General features: G+C 36.0%; 1 protein-coding gene across 1 annotated transcript; it reads right to left on the reverse strand.

The window, feature by feature from the left end:
• Positions 1–642: 642 nt before the first annotated feature.
• On the reverse strand, positions 643–14,613 carry pptc7a (protein phosphatase targeting COQ7 a). Its single transcript, XM_067414457.1, has 6 exons — positions 14,088–14,613; positions 8,573–8,752; positions 5,458–5,656; positions 3,458–3,581; positions 3,243–3,372; positions 643–2,070 (listed from the first exon to the last, which is right to left on the reverse strand). The coding sequence occupies exons 1-6, from the start codon at positions 14,287–14,289 to the stop codon at positions 2,012–2,014; spliced, it is 894 nt and encodes a 297-aa protein (XP_067270558.1). The 5' UTR covers positions 14,290–14,613; the 3' UTR covers positions 643–2,011.
• Positions 14,614–17,439: the final 2,826 nt, after the last annotated feature.

Below are 17,439 nucleotides of genomic sequence, written 5' to 3' on the forward strand. Positions count from 1 at the left end.
CACCATGATGCATTATGGGAAGAAGGCAAGCCGACGGAGGGAGTGTGATACTTTGGGCAATGTTCTGATGGGAAACCTTGGGTCCTGTCATTCATGTGGATGTTACTTTAAAACGTATCACCTGCCTAAGCATTGTTGCAGACCATGTGCACCCTTTCATGGAAACGGTATTCCCTGGTGGCTGTGGCTCTTTCAGCAGGATAATGTGCCGTCACAAAGCAAAAATGGTTCAGGAATGGTTTGAGGAGCAGAAGTTTAAGGTGTTGACTTGGCCTCCAAATTCCCCAGATCCCAATCCAATTGAGCATCTGTGGGATGTGCTGAACAAATAAATCCGATCCCTGGAGGCCCCACCTCTCAACTTATGACTTAAAGGATCTGCTGCTAACATCTTGGTGCCAGATACCACAGCACTCTTCAGGGTTCTAGTGGATATATAGGAGTCCTAGTCAATTATACAATGTATAACTGCAGTGCATCATGTGTATTGCTGCTTTTGAACATCCACATTAAATACGGCTGTTGTCCGCATTTTTATGACATTACATATTTTAAACTGTTTACAGTGAAGCATTTACTGTAGAATATTGCTTTATTTACTCAAAAAGAAATTTACCAAAAAGAAAAACAGAGAGCAACGGGTTATAAAAAATATAATTTTATTAGATCATGTGATCCATGACATACCCACTGAAAGCATTCACAGATGCTAGCATTAGCTTTGTGCGTAAACACCTTGAGGGATATTTTAAAATTAAATTTTACAAAAAAAATCAAGAAAAATATTTTAACACCGAAACCCCACAATTATCAAATATATTCTCATATACATCTGATGTGTAATAACTACACTTTCCAAATGCATACATGTTGTACATAAATATACAGCCAGTTTTCCAAATATCTACATCTCGTAAACGTTCCTCACACACATACGCGCACACACACCACATGCATGTGAACCTCTTAAAAGTGGTTTAAGCGGGACTGTTTTTTTCCACATCCCACAATCCCTTGCAGTCTGTTGCACGGCGGTAATAACGTAAAAAAAAACCTCAATAGTGGAGTAATACTGTTTTAAATTAATAAATATGAAGGGAAAGATTTCTGTCTCCCCAAAAACTGTAATTTCCCCCGTATTTTGAATCGCTTGCACAAACATCCATCCTACTCTTTTATTTTATGAGAACTTGCTCTGCAATCTTGCATCAGTTATTACTTCATAGGGAAGGCATTTCAATTATTGATCCTTAAGTTTAACAGTATTTTGATGAGGTTAAGCGTCATAATCAATCTAGTATTGTAAAGTTACGCTACGACACTGAGGACAAACTGTCCATTTGCTAGTGAAGAGTTTGTAGTAGTCACTGGTGCTTGATAACTTCACATCTCTCAGCTGGCCGTCAGCTGACGTCTGTCCAGCGGGTACAGATCGGGTGTCTTTTTAAATGGAAAGTAAACAGGCAAAACATGCCATCTCAAGACTCTTGTAACTTGAGGGCGTCTCCCTTAGGCTTTTGCAAAGTTTAAGAATCCTATGGCATAACCCTTCCATCTTAATGTTTCTTCCGGATATGGAAACTCTCTTTTGGGGGGGATGCATGTCCCTAATCAAATTATTCCTTTCTACTTTATTTTCCCTCATTCTCTCCCCATTTTTGATTTCTTGACCCTTCACTCTCAACCACATCATTACCACCTACTCATTCATCACTGGATGACAGAAACACGTGTGATTCTTACAGACATACTGGAAAAGTGTACAACACCTGTCGTAGCCCTTGCAAAGCACAACTCTGCTTTAGCAGTCCGTATTTTACTTGAGCCTGCAGGCGACATCATTAGAAGTACCATCTAGTAAGGTTGAAGAACCCAGTGAAGACATGTGGGCTCAAAGTCCCTGCTAGAAACAAAACTCAAACAGCCCTCAATCCTGCCAGCAGGAAACAGCTGCCAGTCCAGTGACTGAGAGGAAGACAACAAGAGAAGCATTTTGCAGCTCTTGTAAACATTAGTCTGTGTACTCCGCTACAATTGACAGCAGAACGGTGATGTCATCTGGCTTTCCTCCTTTGGAAAGAAAAACAGAGGGAATGTTGTCAGGCAAATGTCCACACTACGTATTCACTCGACATATACGATGTTCACATGTGCCATTGAATACATGTCAGTTAGGAATATATTGATGCATCAGTCTGATAATGGGTAACGCTTTACAATAAGGGCTTATTTTTATTTATTAATGTTAGTTTGCTAACAATGAGCATTTGTTACACTAGTTTTAATCTTTGTTAATGTTAGTTAATACAAATTCATTCAAATAGTTGTTAGCTCATGTTAGCACAAGTGTAAAGTTATTATATTGTGAAGTTTTACCTGATAATTAATTTAATGCATTGATTAGGGATTAAAAATACGCCAATATTGCCTAGTTTATTATGCATCAATTTCTTATACAAAATGCAATTCTTGACCTGTTTTCAGTAGAAAACAATCAAATGATTCTGCATTCGATTATCCGACCAGTATTTTTTTAATTATGCATTTATCTAAAAAAAATGTTAAGCATTTAAAGTATTCATTTTTTTTATAATATATGAAAATTATGAATCATACAAAAATATTCAAATTTAAACGTTATTTTAGTGCCATTTAGATACTATTATTTATGGAAATATTGATTTGATTTTAAATTTTAAAGTTTTATATATATATTTTTTGTCATTTTGTATTAGTTTTGTTTTATATATCTATAAAGTTTTAATTTTTATTTCACTAGTTATTTTAGTAAACTAAATGAAAATAAACATTTTGCTTTGGCAACAGCTGAAATAAAACGAGCTTAGGTTTTTTTTAATATTTTATTTAGTTATTTATTTTATTTTAAGTAACAGTGGATTTAGTTAACTATAATAACCCTGAATTGAACCAAACAATTGTGACCATTTAAATTTTTATAGTGCATTGAACTGGTAAAATGGTCACAGTAAAATTTAATTTTAATTTTTTACTGTGCATTTAAATTAAAAAATTTAAATGAACAGTAAAATTGTCTGCCAAATACATACATTTAAATGTAACTGCACTGAATCATTTAATGAAGTAATTGTTTTCTGAGCAAAATGAATACACATAAGCATGGCCATTATCTGAAAAAATGTTTACAGAGAAAGTAAATCAAGAAGTAAACGTCAAAAGGAATGAAATAACAATTTACTAATTTTTAAATGAGTATAACTCACCTCTGACATTTAAGCCATTATCACAGGCAAACTGTGCAAAAGGAGACATGTAATTGGGGTCGTATGCTAAAACATGTGCCTGTTCAGCAATACTCTTGGCTGTTTGCTGGATGCTTTCATAGTTGGTATTCTGAAAGCAGAGTATGCAATTTGTATTAGTGTCACTGGAGGACAGAAAAAGGGACAGAAGGAAGTGTTGTACATAATGTTGTTACCTTGAGTTTTTTGAGTTCTTGTAAAATCATGTAGTCTGGCATGTTGTCAAAGAGACCATCGGTAGCTGTGAGTATAATGTCACCCAACTGAACATCAAAAGACGAGCTATCAGCAGCATCAGGGCTGTGGGAAACGAGAGAACACAATTGTTACTTTAAATGCAAGTAAACTCAATAGTTTAGTTATGAAATGTGATATGTGGCATATTTGAACGATATGAAACATTCAACTCTTTCAATGTATCTCTTTAGGTCATCTCAATAATTCACCAAAACCAACTATAACTGCACATTATGTGCTGTCCCAGTTGAAATGCATTTGTAGCTCTAATGTACAGTAAGCATAGCTGTTTGCTCACCATATTTAGACACGAGTTGAAAGGAATAAAAGCAGTTTCAGTCTAGGAAGCTTTTAGCTTGATCCTCATTACAACATAAAGCACGCGGAAACATACAGATCAACTGTGAAGTGTCGTGTTCTGTTCCAGGAAGTCTGTAGCCGGCATTATGCCCACTGATACAAATACACTGGCTGTCATTCCCTCCGTCTGCGCCGGCCCCGGGTCATGCGGTTTAAACATGACACTTAGTTTGAATAAAAAATTCAGAGAAATTAAGAAGTGGAAACTCGGTTTAAAAATGGAACGGTATTAAAGATTTAGACCTGCAAACTGAAGAATATCTGGCCTCAGAGAACTACTAGCTCATCTGTCGAAGAAAATCCAGCTAATGTCAGGATTTACAGAGGCCATGCTAAGGTTGTCTCCATTAACTTGGCAACCATGTCAAGTGTTAAGAAAGATTAAAACTAACCGGATGTAGCTCTGAGTGGAATAAGCCCAACACCCAATTCACTGTTAATCACTGACTTAGGGTCATGTTTACTAGACAGTGTGTGAGTCCCAAGTCATGTATTGTGGAGATTGGAGAAAGACCTGGCGACCTACTCTGGAAAAATTAGTCTCTTGCGTATGGTGAGAGATGGCCCATGGACTCGCCAAGAGTCAGATAAGACACAGAACTCTTAGCATTGTTTAGTGAATGCACAACTCTTTAACAGGGTAACTGACAGATATTCAATACATGAATAGACCAAATAACTATAACCTTTAATTGCACAAAACCTTAGTCAGATTACGCATAATAGCATTGCACTGAAGGCTACTTTTAAGATTGAACGAAATTATTTTTCTAATTAATCATGCAATTCATTTATTTCAAAACCAGCAGTGCTTGATGTTGTTGAGAATCCAGCCAATAATTCTACGAAGCAACGAGAATAGTTTTTGTGCGCAAAAAAAATCTAAATAATGACTTTATCCGCCAAGTTATTGTCTTCCCTGTAGGTCTCTGACGTGAACTCGGCGCTCCTCCTCTTCCGGGTCATGTATTCAAAAAGGCGGGGCTGTGTCATATTCTCGCGCATGTGTCGAGTTCACGTCAATAACTTGGTGGATAAAGTCGTTATTTTGATTGTGTGCACAATAACTATTTTCGTCACATTGTAAAAGTATTGTACAGCCACTGTAGTGAGATGGACTTTGTAATGTCGTCTTTAGTGCCTTTATGGGTCTTGTGAGTGGGTCAGTCGAAATGTACTGAATGCCAATGGAGGCCTTTCTGAAGCCTTTCTCAGCCATCAGCTTTCAACAAAAACATCTTCATTTGTGTTCTGAAGATGAACAAAGGTGTTACGGGTGTCCAACGACATGAGGGTGCGTAATTAATGAAATAATTTTCATTTTTGGGTGAAATAACCCTTTAAATGGGAGAATAGAGGTCATTAGGTATCCTAGACTTCAGAGTAGACGCTGTAGCGTTGAGTGACACATTTCTCACCAGGAGAAACTGATTATGCAGTCGAGTTAATAACCAGGGTCTAGAGTGAGGACCTAATCATGCTCTCATACTGACAGCCAGGGGATTATGTCTTGCTTGCGTCTAGGTTTGGGACACAATGCTGTTGCATAATCAGAAAGCGAGAGCAGTGACAGTCTCACCTGTCACTGAGGACGGAGCCCTCTGCCTCAGGAGGTGCGATAGAGAGCTGGAAAGGGGTGTTGAAGTAATGCTGCTGTTCATCAGACCTGTGGACCACCTCTCCGCCTCGAACAACCAGAAAGCCAGAGTCTCCTAGGTTTGCCGTGTGCAGCCGGTGACTTTGCCTGTCTAGTACCACGAGACACGCTGTACTGCTTCCTAAAGTCGAAAAAAAGATGCTTAATCAGTCACATGATAGGTAATTAAAGCATAACATTTTATTTTTATCACTTAATTAGCAATGCACCAAAATGTAACTGAAAACATTGCCTAAAATTTAATTTATGAACAATATTGATTTATTGTTTCGAATAGATTTTCATTTTGATACAATATATTTTCAACTATATACTGTTTTCAATTGATGCATGAACAAACGTCATTATTTGTAGCCCCAGCCATCTGTTAATCGCAGTAAGCTTTGTTATTTTTGATATGAAACGTCTCTGCTTTCAAACTGTTTATTTTAACAAAATTCAAACAATAAATTATGTTTTGATAGTCTTTATTGTGTGACAGATCGCTGAAGTGCCTCATATCTCCCTCTTCACAACTAGTTATTGCACAAAATAAACACGAATGAACATCAGAAGTTCTGTTGAAAGAACCAGTACAACTTCCTGAAATATATGTTATAATCTGTTACATGTAATATGTTACATTTACCTGGAACGCAATTCAATGTCTATAGCTTGTTCCTTAGGAAAGGAACAATTGTCTAAATATATGCATGATATTTCTGTTCTATATTAATGCATGATATTTCTGTTCTATATTAATGCATGATATTTCTGTTCTATATTAATGCATGATATTTCTGTTCTATATTAATGCATGATATTTCTGTTCTATATTACTATTGCATGTTTTCGTCATATCTTTTATTATTTTTATATTTCAACAATGAATTAGAGTAGAAACAATTATGTCAACTCAGTTTTTATTATAAATTTGATTTATTGATTAATAAATAAACACTTTATTTTGATCAGATTCATTTTTGGTGCATTGCTAATTTAAATGTCCTACATAGTTAGTCTAGTTTAGAATTTGTGCAGATTTAGTACCAAAATCCAATCTTGTGACCCAGTAGACTCTCTGTCCGTGACTCATCTAGCCCACAAAGTGTTTTTGAGAGCAGCCCGCTGTACAGTGACTCATTTCAGTCCATTATATTTTAGTTACGGCTTTGATCTCATCCTTAGAAAAATGAGCCAAGGCCCTTCCCGAAAACAGTTCCCTTCCAAGTCAGGAAAAATAAAACTTTACTCTTGACTGTCTCAGAACATCCAGTCCTCAGTTTTATCGCACATCTATGTGTACGGTCTCACATGTCAGTGCAGGCATAGTTAAGTAGTCGTTGTTGCATAGTTCTTGGCAGTCGTGGCCTAATGGTTGGAGAGCCAGACTGGTTACCCGAAGGTTATGAGTTCACTTCTTGTTACCGGCAGGAAATGACTGGGGTGCTCTAGAGCAAGGCACCTAACCCTCAATCGTTCCCCGGGCTGCCCACTGCTCTGGTGTCTGTGTGTTCATGGTTTTCAGTGTGTGTTCACTACTAATGTGTGTGCACTAACTTGGATGGGTTAAATGCAGAGGACACAATTTGAGTATGGGTTAGGGTTACCATACTTGGCCTTCACATGTCACTCACTTACTTAAAAGTAAGAGGTCATTGCACATTGTTTTTCCCTCTCCTCCCTTATTTGTTTCTCCATTAGAAGTATGTAATGTATGCAAAATACCATCCAGACAATTTGTCATTAAGGGTATGCACAAAGAACGCATATTTTTATCAACAGGTACTTCAATATATGATGTGATATTAGCTAAGATTTTGTTCACTGATGACATGTTGACTTTTTACAGCCACTTTTCATAACCAGAATGAAGTATACTTGCTTGGAAGCAAGGAGAAGTATAATTTTCCATAAGGGCATTCATGGCCTAATGGTTAGCAAGACTGACTGGTAATCCAAAGGTTCGATTCTAGTACTGGCAGGAAATGACTGAGGTGCGCTTGAGCAAGGCACCACACCCCTAATCGCTCCCCAGCCCCACAGCATAATGGTTGCCCACTGCGTGTCCACAGTTTGCAGTGTGTGTTGTTCACTCTGTTCCTAATATGTGTGCACAAACTTGGATGGGTGAAATGCAGAGTACTTACTCCTAATGTGTGCTCCTGTGTGCACGAAGGTTAAATGCGAGTATGGGCTAATACTTGGCCTTCACACGTTACTTTCCCCATTTACTTTCATTGACAAAGTTCTTTGAATATTGTCTGCACCGAATGGCAAAAAGGAGTACAGTGAAGCATGAAGCAGCAGTGCAGACCATGAACTAACAACTCTGTTCTCGTTTTTAACCTAATTCGCTGTTATGGTCATTAAGACAAAATGTCAATTTTGTTGAGCACACCCCCAATCTCAGCGAAATTTGGTTAGTTACCATTTCTCATGAAGGGGAGTTTTCTGGGCAGGTGAGAGCAGAAGATTTCAAAAGTCAAAAAATAAGAGCCACCCTAATGAATACCTTATGTTATGAATGTTAGTCTGATGGTAAAGTTACATCACAGTCTGTGAATAGTTGGACTAGACATTAATCAACAACATGTTGCAAAGAGATGGTCACACTGGATTTTAAGCATGCAAAATTTCAGATACCTTGTAGTCTTAAAAAAAAAACACATTAGTATGTAGCAAAAGATGAAAATATGTTCCTGTTTAACCCAGCATATGAATGTAAGTGAACGGACACAAAATTGAGTGACCGCACCTTAATTGAAGCCAGATAATAATGGCGCTATCCCAACAGCCTTCAAAACACATGATTTAATGCCTTTGCAGTTTTCATTTGAAAACTGAACATTTATATATTAATTAAATATATTTGAAGAATAAATCCAAAAAGACTAAAGCAAATGAACGTCGTAATGCACATGCTTTTTCTGTGCAGCTCTCAAATGATGACACATTCATGTGAAGAGAGACTTCCATTGTACAGCACAATTTTTTCTACTTGTGAAATGAATTCACTTCATAATCCATAACCTAATCTAAAGATGAATATGCTTACCTAATAGTGGTACTTTGTTCTGAAGTAGCTCATAATAGCTGGTGGTGAGGATTCCCACTGGGTTGCTTGGCACGAATCGTCCTTCTTTGACGAGCCGCTCGCACGTCCTCATGAGCGTCCCAGAGAACTGAGATGGGTCAACTCCATAGTCACGCCAGCCACCTACTCCATCAGCCACACCTATTGGTAATTTAACAGGAACACAATGAGGGCCAATACCATTAGAAAGATGCATTTTATAAACTGTTAACAAGCAACAACACAACTTTCAATTGCTTTACTGCTTGTGTACAGCTATTTTACATCTACTTAATAGAGATAAATTCATATTTTTATTCAGCAAGGATGCATTAAATTGATCAAAAGTTGCAGTAAAGAAGACATTTATAAATGTTACATTACAAGTTTGATTTCATATAAATGCTGTTCCTTTTAACTTTCTATTCATTTCTATCAATCCTATAAATGTTTCTTAAGCAGCAAATCATCATATTAGAGTGATTTCTGAAGGATCATGTGACACTGAAGACTTGAGTAATGATGCTGAAAATTCAGCTTCGCATCACAAGAATAAATTGCATATTAAATTATATTAAAATCAAAAATAGTTATTTGTAATTGTAATATTTCACAATATTATTAGTTTTACTGTATTTTCCATCAAATGAATGCAGCCTTGGTGAGCATAAGAGTTTTTCAAAAACATTTAAAAAATTTACCGACCCCAAACTTTTAAATGGTAGTGTACATAAATACACTGTTGTTGAGTTCCTATCAAAAGATAACTATATTATGTTACCATAATATAAAACAATTCATACTAGGATGTAAGATTTCCATCAGCAAAAAGCAAACTGAATAATCTAGTAGGATTTAGAGGGGAACAAGATGTAAAGTGAACGTATCTGATGGGAAAACTTGTTTACCCACGGGTGAAAATGGACTTTGAAAAGTAAAACGTTACTCTAAACTGTATCAGAACACTGCCTAAATGAAAATAAACACGACCACAGGATTTGATCAATAGGCTGATATATTGGCTATCGATTGACTATTTTGAGATTATTGTAATTGGCTGACTTGACACCCCTGCATGCTTTAACTGTAAAACTAAATAATTTCTGAGTGAATCGAGTAGATTTCATTTAATTTCACTTTAATTTGCGACTTTGTTCACCACATCCACAAAATCCCACATCTGTCAACCACTAATTATGCTCAAGTAAATAAAGTGATCTGCAGATTGTAAGATGCACCAGTCTTGAATATTAACCTCTTAGGCAAACGTTTACTGCCTACACCCCAAAGATGTCATGTGCAGCTCCAAAGCAGTCCAACAGACAGGGAACTTTCCATACAAAGCCCTCCCAGTTTCCCATCTGACAATGAGCAGGAAACCTCATTTGTGACCATACAAGGCAAGTCCCCTTGCATCGACCTGCAGCCTCTCATGATCTCGCCTTTAAAAGCACTGGGATTTCCAGAGCTAGATTTGCTGGCTTGAAGCTCAAAGTATTGATTCTCACTTCTTGGGCCATCACAGAACCCTGCTCGTGTGTTTGAGCTGTAGAAGATGATGTGGATGCCGGGTTCATTTTACTTTGTTGATGTATAGCTATACTACAAGTTGTAATTAGAAACATGTTAGCAGGCAATAGGCATACTTCTTATGATTGGGTTAGAAGACAGAAAAAACAGATATAGTGCAAGGACTATGGTATCATTTATTCCCAAAAGAAGCATGAACTAAAAGATTTGCTTTCATTGGGGATCTGCAGTGTTAATCACTATCAAGACTCGAGACAAAGACTGAAACCCACGTCTGTGGTCTTCAGTGTTCATCTATTTTGCACCCACGTCTTTCAGGTGGACTTCCTTGTAACTAGACAGTGGATTTCCTGTTACATTAAAACTATTTTTTCTTTTTACAATAACTATTACCGTTCATACCCTCTAGTCACGTGTAGTACCAAACATTAGAAATGGGTTCCTATTCATTTTATACTTGGTTATTTGTGTTCTGGATACATTTTTTATGCAGTAGTAAAAAGTACAAACATTTTCAAGACAGCAAGCATTAACACAATCTTCTAATATATTCACATATATATATATATATATATATATATATATATATATATATATATATATATATATATATATATATATATATATATATATTAGGGCTGGGCAAGTTAACTCGTTATTATAGCGTTAACGCATTTATTAATTAATGCTGACAATTATTTTATCACGCATTAGCGCAGTTATTTATTATTATATTGAAAGGCCGTTGCTCACTGCCTCTGAATACACACACAGACAAACCATTGGTCACAGGAGAATACAGTGCTGTCAAAGCCAAGGGCTTGACATTCTTTGTCTGGTACAAATGCGACAAATAAAATATAAAGAATAACCAGAAACGCGAGAATGATCCAGATTTTTTGGTTGTTTTTATTATATTCAATGTAAACAGCGATTGATGATTATATCTGCCTCTGGTACGTTAACAAGTCGCGTTTAGGCTTTATTAATGTTTAAGTTGATATTTACAAGAAATGTAACTGTTACTAACTTTTAACTGCTGTAAAAAGCACCTTATTTGTTTAAAGTGTTTGCAAACCATATGTTATTGCACTTTTGTTCATTTAGCAGGACTTTTGTATTCATTACTGAATTTTGCGCATACTGCGATTAATCACGATTAATCACAGAAAATCACATAAAACATATTAATCGTTGCCCAGCACTTATATATGTATGTATGTATGTATGTATGTATGTATTACAAAGTAACAAATCAAGGGAAGAATATAAAAAAAGAAACATTCATATAGGTACTGCTAAAACATTTCTGATATAATAATGAGACTGGAGGGAGTCTGTTTCAATTCAAAAGTGGGAGAACTTAAAAATAATAAGAAACGGCAACACCAGTGATATTTGGGATGAAATGAGTGGGTAATTTCAGTAGACTTATCTTAACGCTTCTCACTTTACTTTGTGACGTCGTTCTTAACGCTACTGATGTCACAATGGAAAATGTAACTTTGTTCCTAAGAATGTTAATTTAAAATGTGGATTGTGTTTGATATCACTCTTTCAAAACACTAAAAGAACATCTTTAAAGGCTTCAATTATTCACAATCAATTTGAAAATTATATGGCAGTCAAATAAACTGAATATTTATTATGATGAAACATGTATTATGATTTTTTTAAATTGTAATATTTGTCTGTATTTATCCTCCTGGGTGCCACTGTCCTCATATGAGGACATTATATTTTAGTGAATTTCTCTGACACGTCACAGTTTTTAGTCTGGATGTCCTGTAAAGAGCATTTGTTTTGAGGCTTCACCAGACAACAACAACTCCTCTGTCATTAATAATGACTGAATGATCAAATTTATGGACTTATGATAATATTTTGTAATTATCATTTAGATATGACTAATTTTCAAATTCTTTGATATTAATCAACATCTCAGGAAAATGTTATGGGGTTTCAAATCAAAATTTAACTTTTTGTTATGAACGAGGGCATTGATTTCATTCATGTCCACTATATGTCACACCAGGAATTAAATAAGTTTAGCAGGCATTCTGGGAGACAACATAATAGGGAAATAAATCGCATATCAATGTCTTTAAAAATATTAGATATTATTATGAAAATGTTGCCAACTATTACTCCCATTAGTACACCATTATTATTGTTGCTCCAACACCACATTAATATGCAAATTAGAGACAATGTATAGATAAACTGCATTGAATGAGAAAACCCATGTACCGGTATGTCCATTTTACCCACATATTGCATGGAAGTAAAATGGTATATTAATTTATTCCGTTATAGCATAGTTGAGTTTTTTTTTTTAAATCCAATTGTTTTTGCCTATACATGCTATTTTATGTTATTTTTTTTTTTTTAAACAACAGAGTCCCGGTGTCATCTTAAGATGACATAGCATAACATGAATGAATAAAATATAATTTCTCCATTTGTTTATCATGCACTGAACAATGTAATGACATGAAAAAAAGATTAAATGCAAATTTCCTAGGTCTTACGATGTTTAGTTATTTAATTGTTATTAATTTAAGTATATGTGTATACACACACACACGTGTGTTTGCGTGTGAGTGTACTGTAAATGTACAGTGTGTACACTGCTATTGTTGGTGCAACTACAGGCCACCGATGATGTGTGACAGTTGTGGCGTCAGAAGCAATTTAACCACGGTGATGCTCGACTAAACCATAGGGCTGGTCGATTCCGAAATTTTTGGAATCGATTCCGATTCCAATTCCTGTTTCCGGAATCGACGGAGTCGATTCCAAGAATCGATTCCGCACTGTTGTTTTCGATTCCTTTTCGATTCTTCTTTTTTTAACAAAATTGATGGAGGAACCTAGTTCCGGAGTGACCGCAGGATACAAGGATGTAGAAAGTATCCTTCTCCGAAAATGTATTTGTAAAATGATGATATATTTCCATAACTCTAACTCTAACTAATGAATTTTAAATGATGGATTCTCCTGAAATGGCCCATATAGCCCAGAAGTAATGCGATTTAGCCTAATAAATCAAAAGGATAGCACATTATTCATGGATGTGCATTTATTGCATGTTTAAAACTACATGACATGTCTAAAATGCATGTGCACAGTTAAGTTAAATTCAAATAAGTACTTGCACAGAATGTACGAGGTAAAATAACCACAATATTAACAAAATCAATAATATAAGAGTGCGCAGTTTATTTGTCAATCAGATGCGCGAGCAAGTTTCGTTCATCACTATAGCAACATTAGACTCGGTCATTAAGCTGTACTCTAGTCTAGGCGCATTTTATTTCAGTTATCAATGGATTAATGAAAATAAAAGAAAATAGAAAATTAAAATAAGACCCTCACATCTACATCTGTAAGCAGCGCTCAAAACCTACCGTTGTGGATAACAGAACCATTTCACAATTTAAAATTATGGAGTTTTTGTGTGCAAAATGTAGCAAACTTGTCCACGATGCAGGATCACAGAAGGAAACAATGACAATAAACACTATTAAACTAAGTTAATGAAAGGTATAGTAATAATCAGCGATATGCGTTCACATATGGCTTGATTTGAACGCTTCATACCATAAAAATAAGTAGTTAGAATTACGTTCTAGCGACGTCATCACACAATGACGCAAAAAAAAGCTGAATTGTTTTATTTTTAACTCGTAATTTGAAACTAACTGTTCAAAAGAACCTTTTGCAAAAAATAAATAGACTTCCAATCATTATTAGTAAGCGAGAGACAAGTGAATAAAAAGGAGTCGATTCCCCGAGATGGAATCGATTCCAAACGTTGGAATCGACTCTCGATTCCCAACGCCTTGGAATCGAGGAATCGATTCTTTTTGGAATCGATTCCCAGCCCTACTAAACCAGTTCTTTCAAAGCACATTATCCTGGCAAACAACGCAAACCTGCTTCATTTGTTTTAAACATTACATACCTAACACATCAGCAGATCTGTGTCGCGCTATAAAGCACGCGTCGTCTCCATAACACATCCCTTTCTTCAAAATCCCCTTGCGAAAATCCTTCCCGAAGCCGAAGCTGGCCGAGACCAGGCTGTAATCGCGGCTGTCGGTCTGAGAGAGTCCGCCGATGACCGCCCGGGCCACCAGTCGACCGTACGAGAGAACGGACAACATCACCCCCCGGACACCGCTGCAGGGGTCACGTTGGTTTGGCTTAGTTCGAGTACTAACAACAGATCCACGGCCCTCGATGACGTCTGGAAGTGTCACAACAACCGCATCCGCGATGGCAAACGACCTTACAACAGCGTCAACTTTCAAATCCCCGGTGTCTTCACGGATCAGTCGCCGATCTGTCGCATTCAGCTCTCCATAGCGATCGATCACGTGTGATTCAAAACATCCGAGTCGATCAGGGTTTTATAAAACTCGTTGAGCCCCATCGCTGCCCGCTACCGTTCGCGAACTGCCGAAGGCCGCGCGCCGCGACCGAGGTCTTGTGACTGCTTTGACGTCACGCCGTTACACAACCCGTGTACCTTTAATGGAGTATTTTTTTTCTTCTTCTTTTTTCTCTGTTCTCTATCTTTGGAGCCTTTGTGTTCGGTGCCTGTTTTTGTACTTATTTATAATAAAAATAAATAAAATACTTTAATGGAGTATATGAACGGTGTTGTTTGGAACATTTTTACAAATTGATCTGTATGGTGTATTATTTTTGTATTATTTTAGACAATGTTGATTACAAAAGTACAAACGTCATTGTACAACTGTTTTATTTTACTTGGAAAATATAACATTCATGTGAAAAAATGGACTATAGCTAAGCCAAGCTTTGAACATTTTATGAAAGAAATTGAGGGATATGATACTACATTAGATAAATTATCATGTTATAAGGATGCAATCAATCATAAGAAGAAAACCCCCCCAAAAAACATTATAACAAATTATAAATAATAATACTCACCTATCCTTGGATATATGCACACAAGTAAGTGGGTTACTCCTTTTGTGGAGATGTGGATAAAAAAATGGATTCATGTAATTGGCCTGTGTAGTAAATTATGTATCTTTTTTAAAAAAAAAAATCTGCTCAATTTAATGACTAAAAATGTCATGATGCAGGATGTAATCACTCATAAGTTAATAATAATAATAATAATACTCGCTTATTCATAGAGATTCACAAAATAAATATTTTTTTTATATTATCCCTTTAAATATAAAATTTATTGTTTTGGCACTACAGCAACGAGGGTTTTGTGATTTTATAAAATTTCAATTGTAAAAAATAAATATATATTTTTTAACTTTGGGGCCACTTACACTACACCATTTTCAACCAAAATAGAAAACTTTTAATGTGTGTATCCCTTGGATTTTATATTAAGGTAAAGAATATCTTCCAAATATAATGTATTTGACTTTGAATATTAAGTGGGTTGCTCTTTTTGTGTTTTTGTGGTGATGCGGATAAAAAAAAAATAGCTTCATGTAATTGGCCCGTGTCTATTTCTATATTGCAGCCTCTTTCTCTGTAAAATACAAAAATGCCACTTTAAATATTCAGATTCTGGTTATAAATAATCATATTTTGTTATAGTTTAATACGGATTTATGATTCAGAATAGAGCATTTGAGGAGTTATAGACAATTCTGGAGGGGTAATGCATGTCACAAAAGGACACAGTACGAGAACATGGACTTCCAATCCTCTGGTCCCAGGCCAGCTTCTGCAGCTCAGCACGTGATGAACTTGGCTGAACCGCTGATATGCCAAAATGCATAAACTAACATCAGTATCTTCAATTAAACCGGCGATATGATGTTAGTACGGTATAAATAGTCTGAACTCGTATCTTGGGATTCACAGACAAGGCTTAAGCTTGTCCCAGAATAAAGGCATGTTTGAAGTGAAAGCAATTTGCACTGACATATCTTAAAATATGCCATTGTTTGGTCTCAAGATGCAGATAATGTTTAAAAAATCGACATAAATGTCCTAATTGAGCTAACACTGTCTTAATCTTAGTCCTGTCTGCGAAACCAGGCCTACATCTGGTAAGTTATAATACTGAGGTTTGTCTATTTCCAATGGTGTGGTGGGCCTAAATTACTATGATTTATGTGTTATGTAACAGATATTTTCACTTAGTGAATTTGCCTCCATCTAGTGGTCGTTTTGGCACAGTACAGGATTAATTATCTGTCTGACACAAACCAGGGCCCAGTTGTTCAACAAGTTTAATCTGGATCAGAAAGATCTGGATTTGGAAATCCTATGTTTTGCTATCCAGGATCAGATAATCCATTTTACTTTTGTACTGGTTTATAAAAGCCAAATTAAATTGGATCCAGATACACACTTTTTTCAGATTACCAAAAGCTGGATTTCCGAGCCCCTGAAGGGACATAGTAAAATAGTTTTAAAAAAGTGTGTTTGTGTGTGTGTGTGTGTTACATCAATCAATCAATCAATCAAATTTTATTTATATAGCGCCTTAAAACAACCATAAGGAGCACAAGGCGCTTTCCAGTAAAAACAGCAATGTACAACAGAAAGTAACAACATATTTGTACATAAAATAGCATTCAAGTCCGAGGCTACGTGTTAAAAGCTTGTATGAATAAATGTGCTTTCAGCTGCGATTTAAAAACATTTAACACAGCGATGCTTCGTAGGTGTGCTGGAAGTGCGTTCCACAGCTTTGGTCCGGTAAATGACCGCCCTCCAAACTCTTTATATTTGAACTTGGGAATAACCAGAGAGGTATTTTCAGAGGAGCGGAGAGTTCTGGCTGGCTGGTAGACCGTTACTAATTCGGTGAGATAGGCAGATGTAATTATTTAATACATGATACAAAATAAAAATCCACCCTTCTGTATAATCCAGATTTTTTTGGGGATCAAAGGATCTTGCTAACAACACAAACTGATGATATGATCCAAAACCAGGATTGGGTTTTGTGAACAATCGAATTTCAGATTTTTTTCCCGTTTGAACAATGGGTTGTTTTCAAAAACAACCCATTTTCAAAATACAAAAATAAATATACATAAGTGAAATATTTAAATATTTTAGATACTACGGTTTTGTTTTTCTTTTTGGCTAAACCGTTCAATACTGCAGTGTAGGCTTGCAAACTCTTTTATTTCCACTGCAAATGCCTGGAAAGTCTAATATGTTGTTTCTTTAATCTCAGTAATTTGAAGCTTGTTTCAGTGCTAGTCTTTATTTATGCATGTGTTATAATGATTAAATTCACATATTTGTACAGTGCATTTCACAATACAGATCGTTTCAAAGCAGCTTCACAGAAA

The sequence above is a fragment of the Pseudorasbora parva genome, chromosome 13, assembly GCF_024679245.1.
Source record: "Pseudorasbora parva isolate DD20220531a chromosome 13, ASM2467924v1, whole genome shotgun sequence".
Taxonomy (NCBI): Eukaryota; Metazoa; Chordata; class Actinopteri; order Cypriniformes; family Gobionidae; genus Pseudorasbora; species Pseudorasbora parva.

Bases quoted from the DNA above. Each gene is read 5' to 3' on its own strand.
- pptc7a (XM_067414457.1), bottom strand. From the start codon at position 14,289: ATGTTGTCCGTTCTCTCGTACGGTCGACTGGTGGCCCGGGCGGTCATC. The intron at 8,753-14,087 runs GTATGTAATGTT...AATTACCAATAG, and splicing joins CAGATCTGCTGATGTGTTAG to GTGTGGCTGATGGAGTAGGT. The intron at 5,657-8,572 runs GTAAGCATATTC...TTTCGACTTTAG, and splicing joins GAACAAAGTACCACTATTAG to GAAGCAGTACAGCGTGTCTC.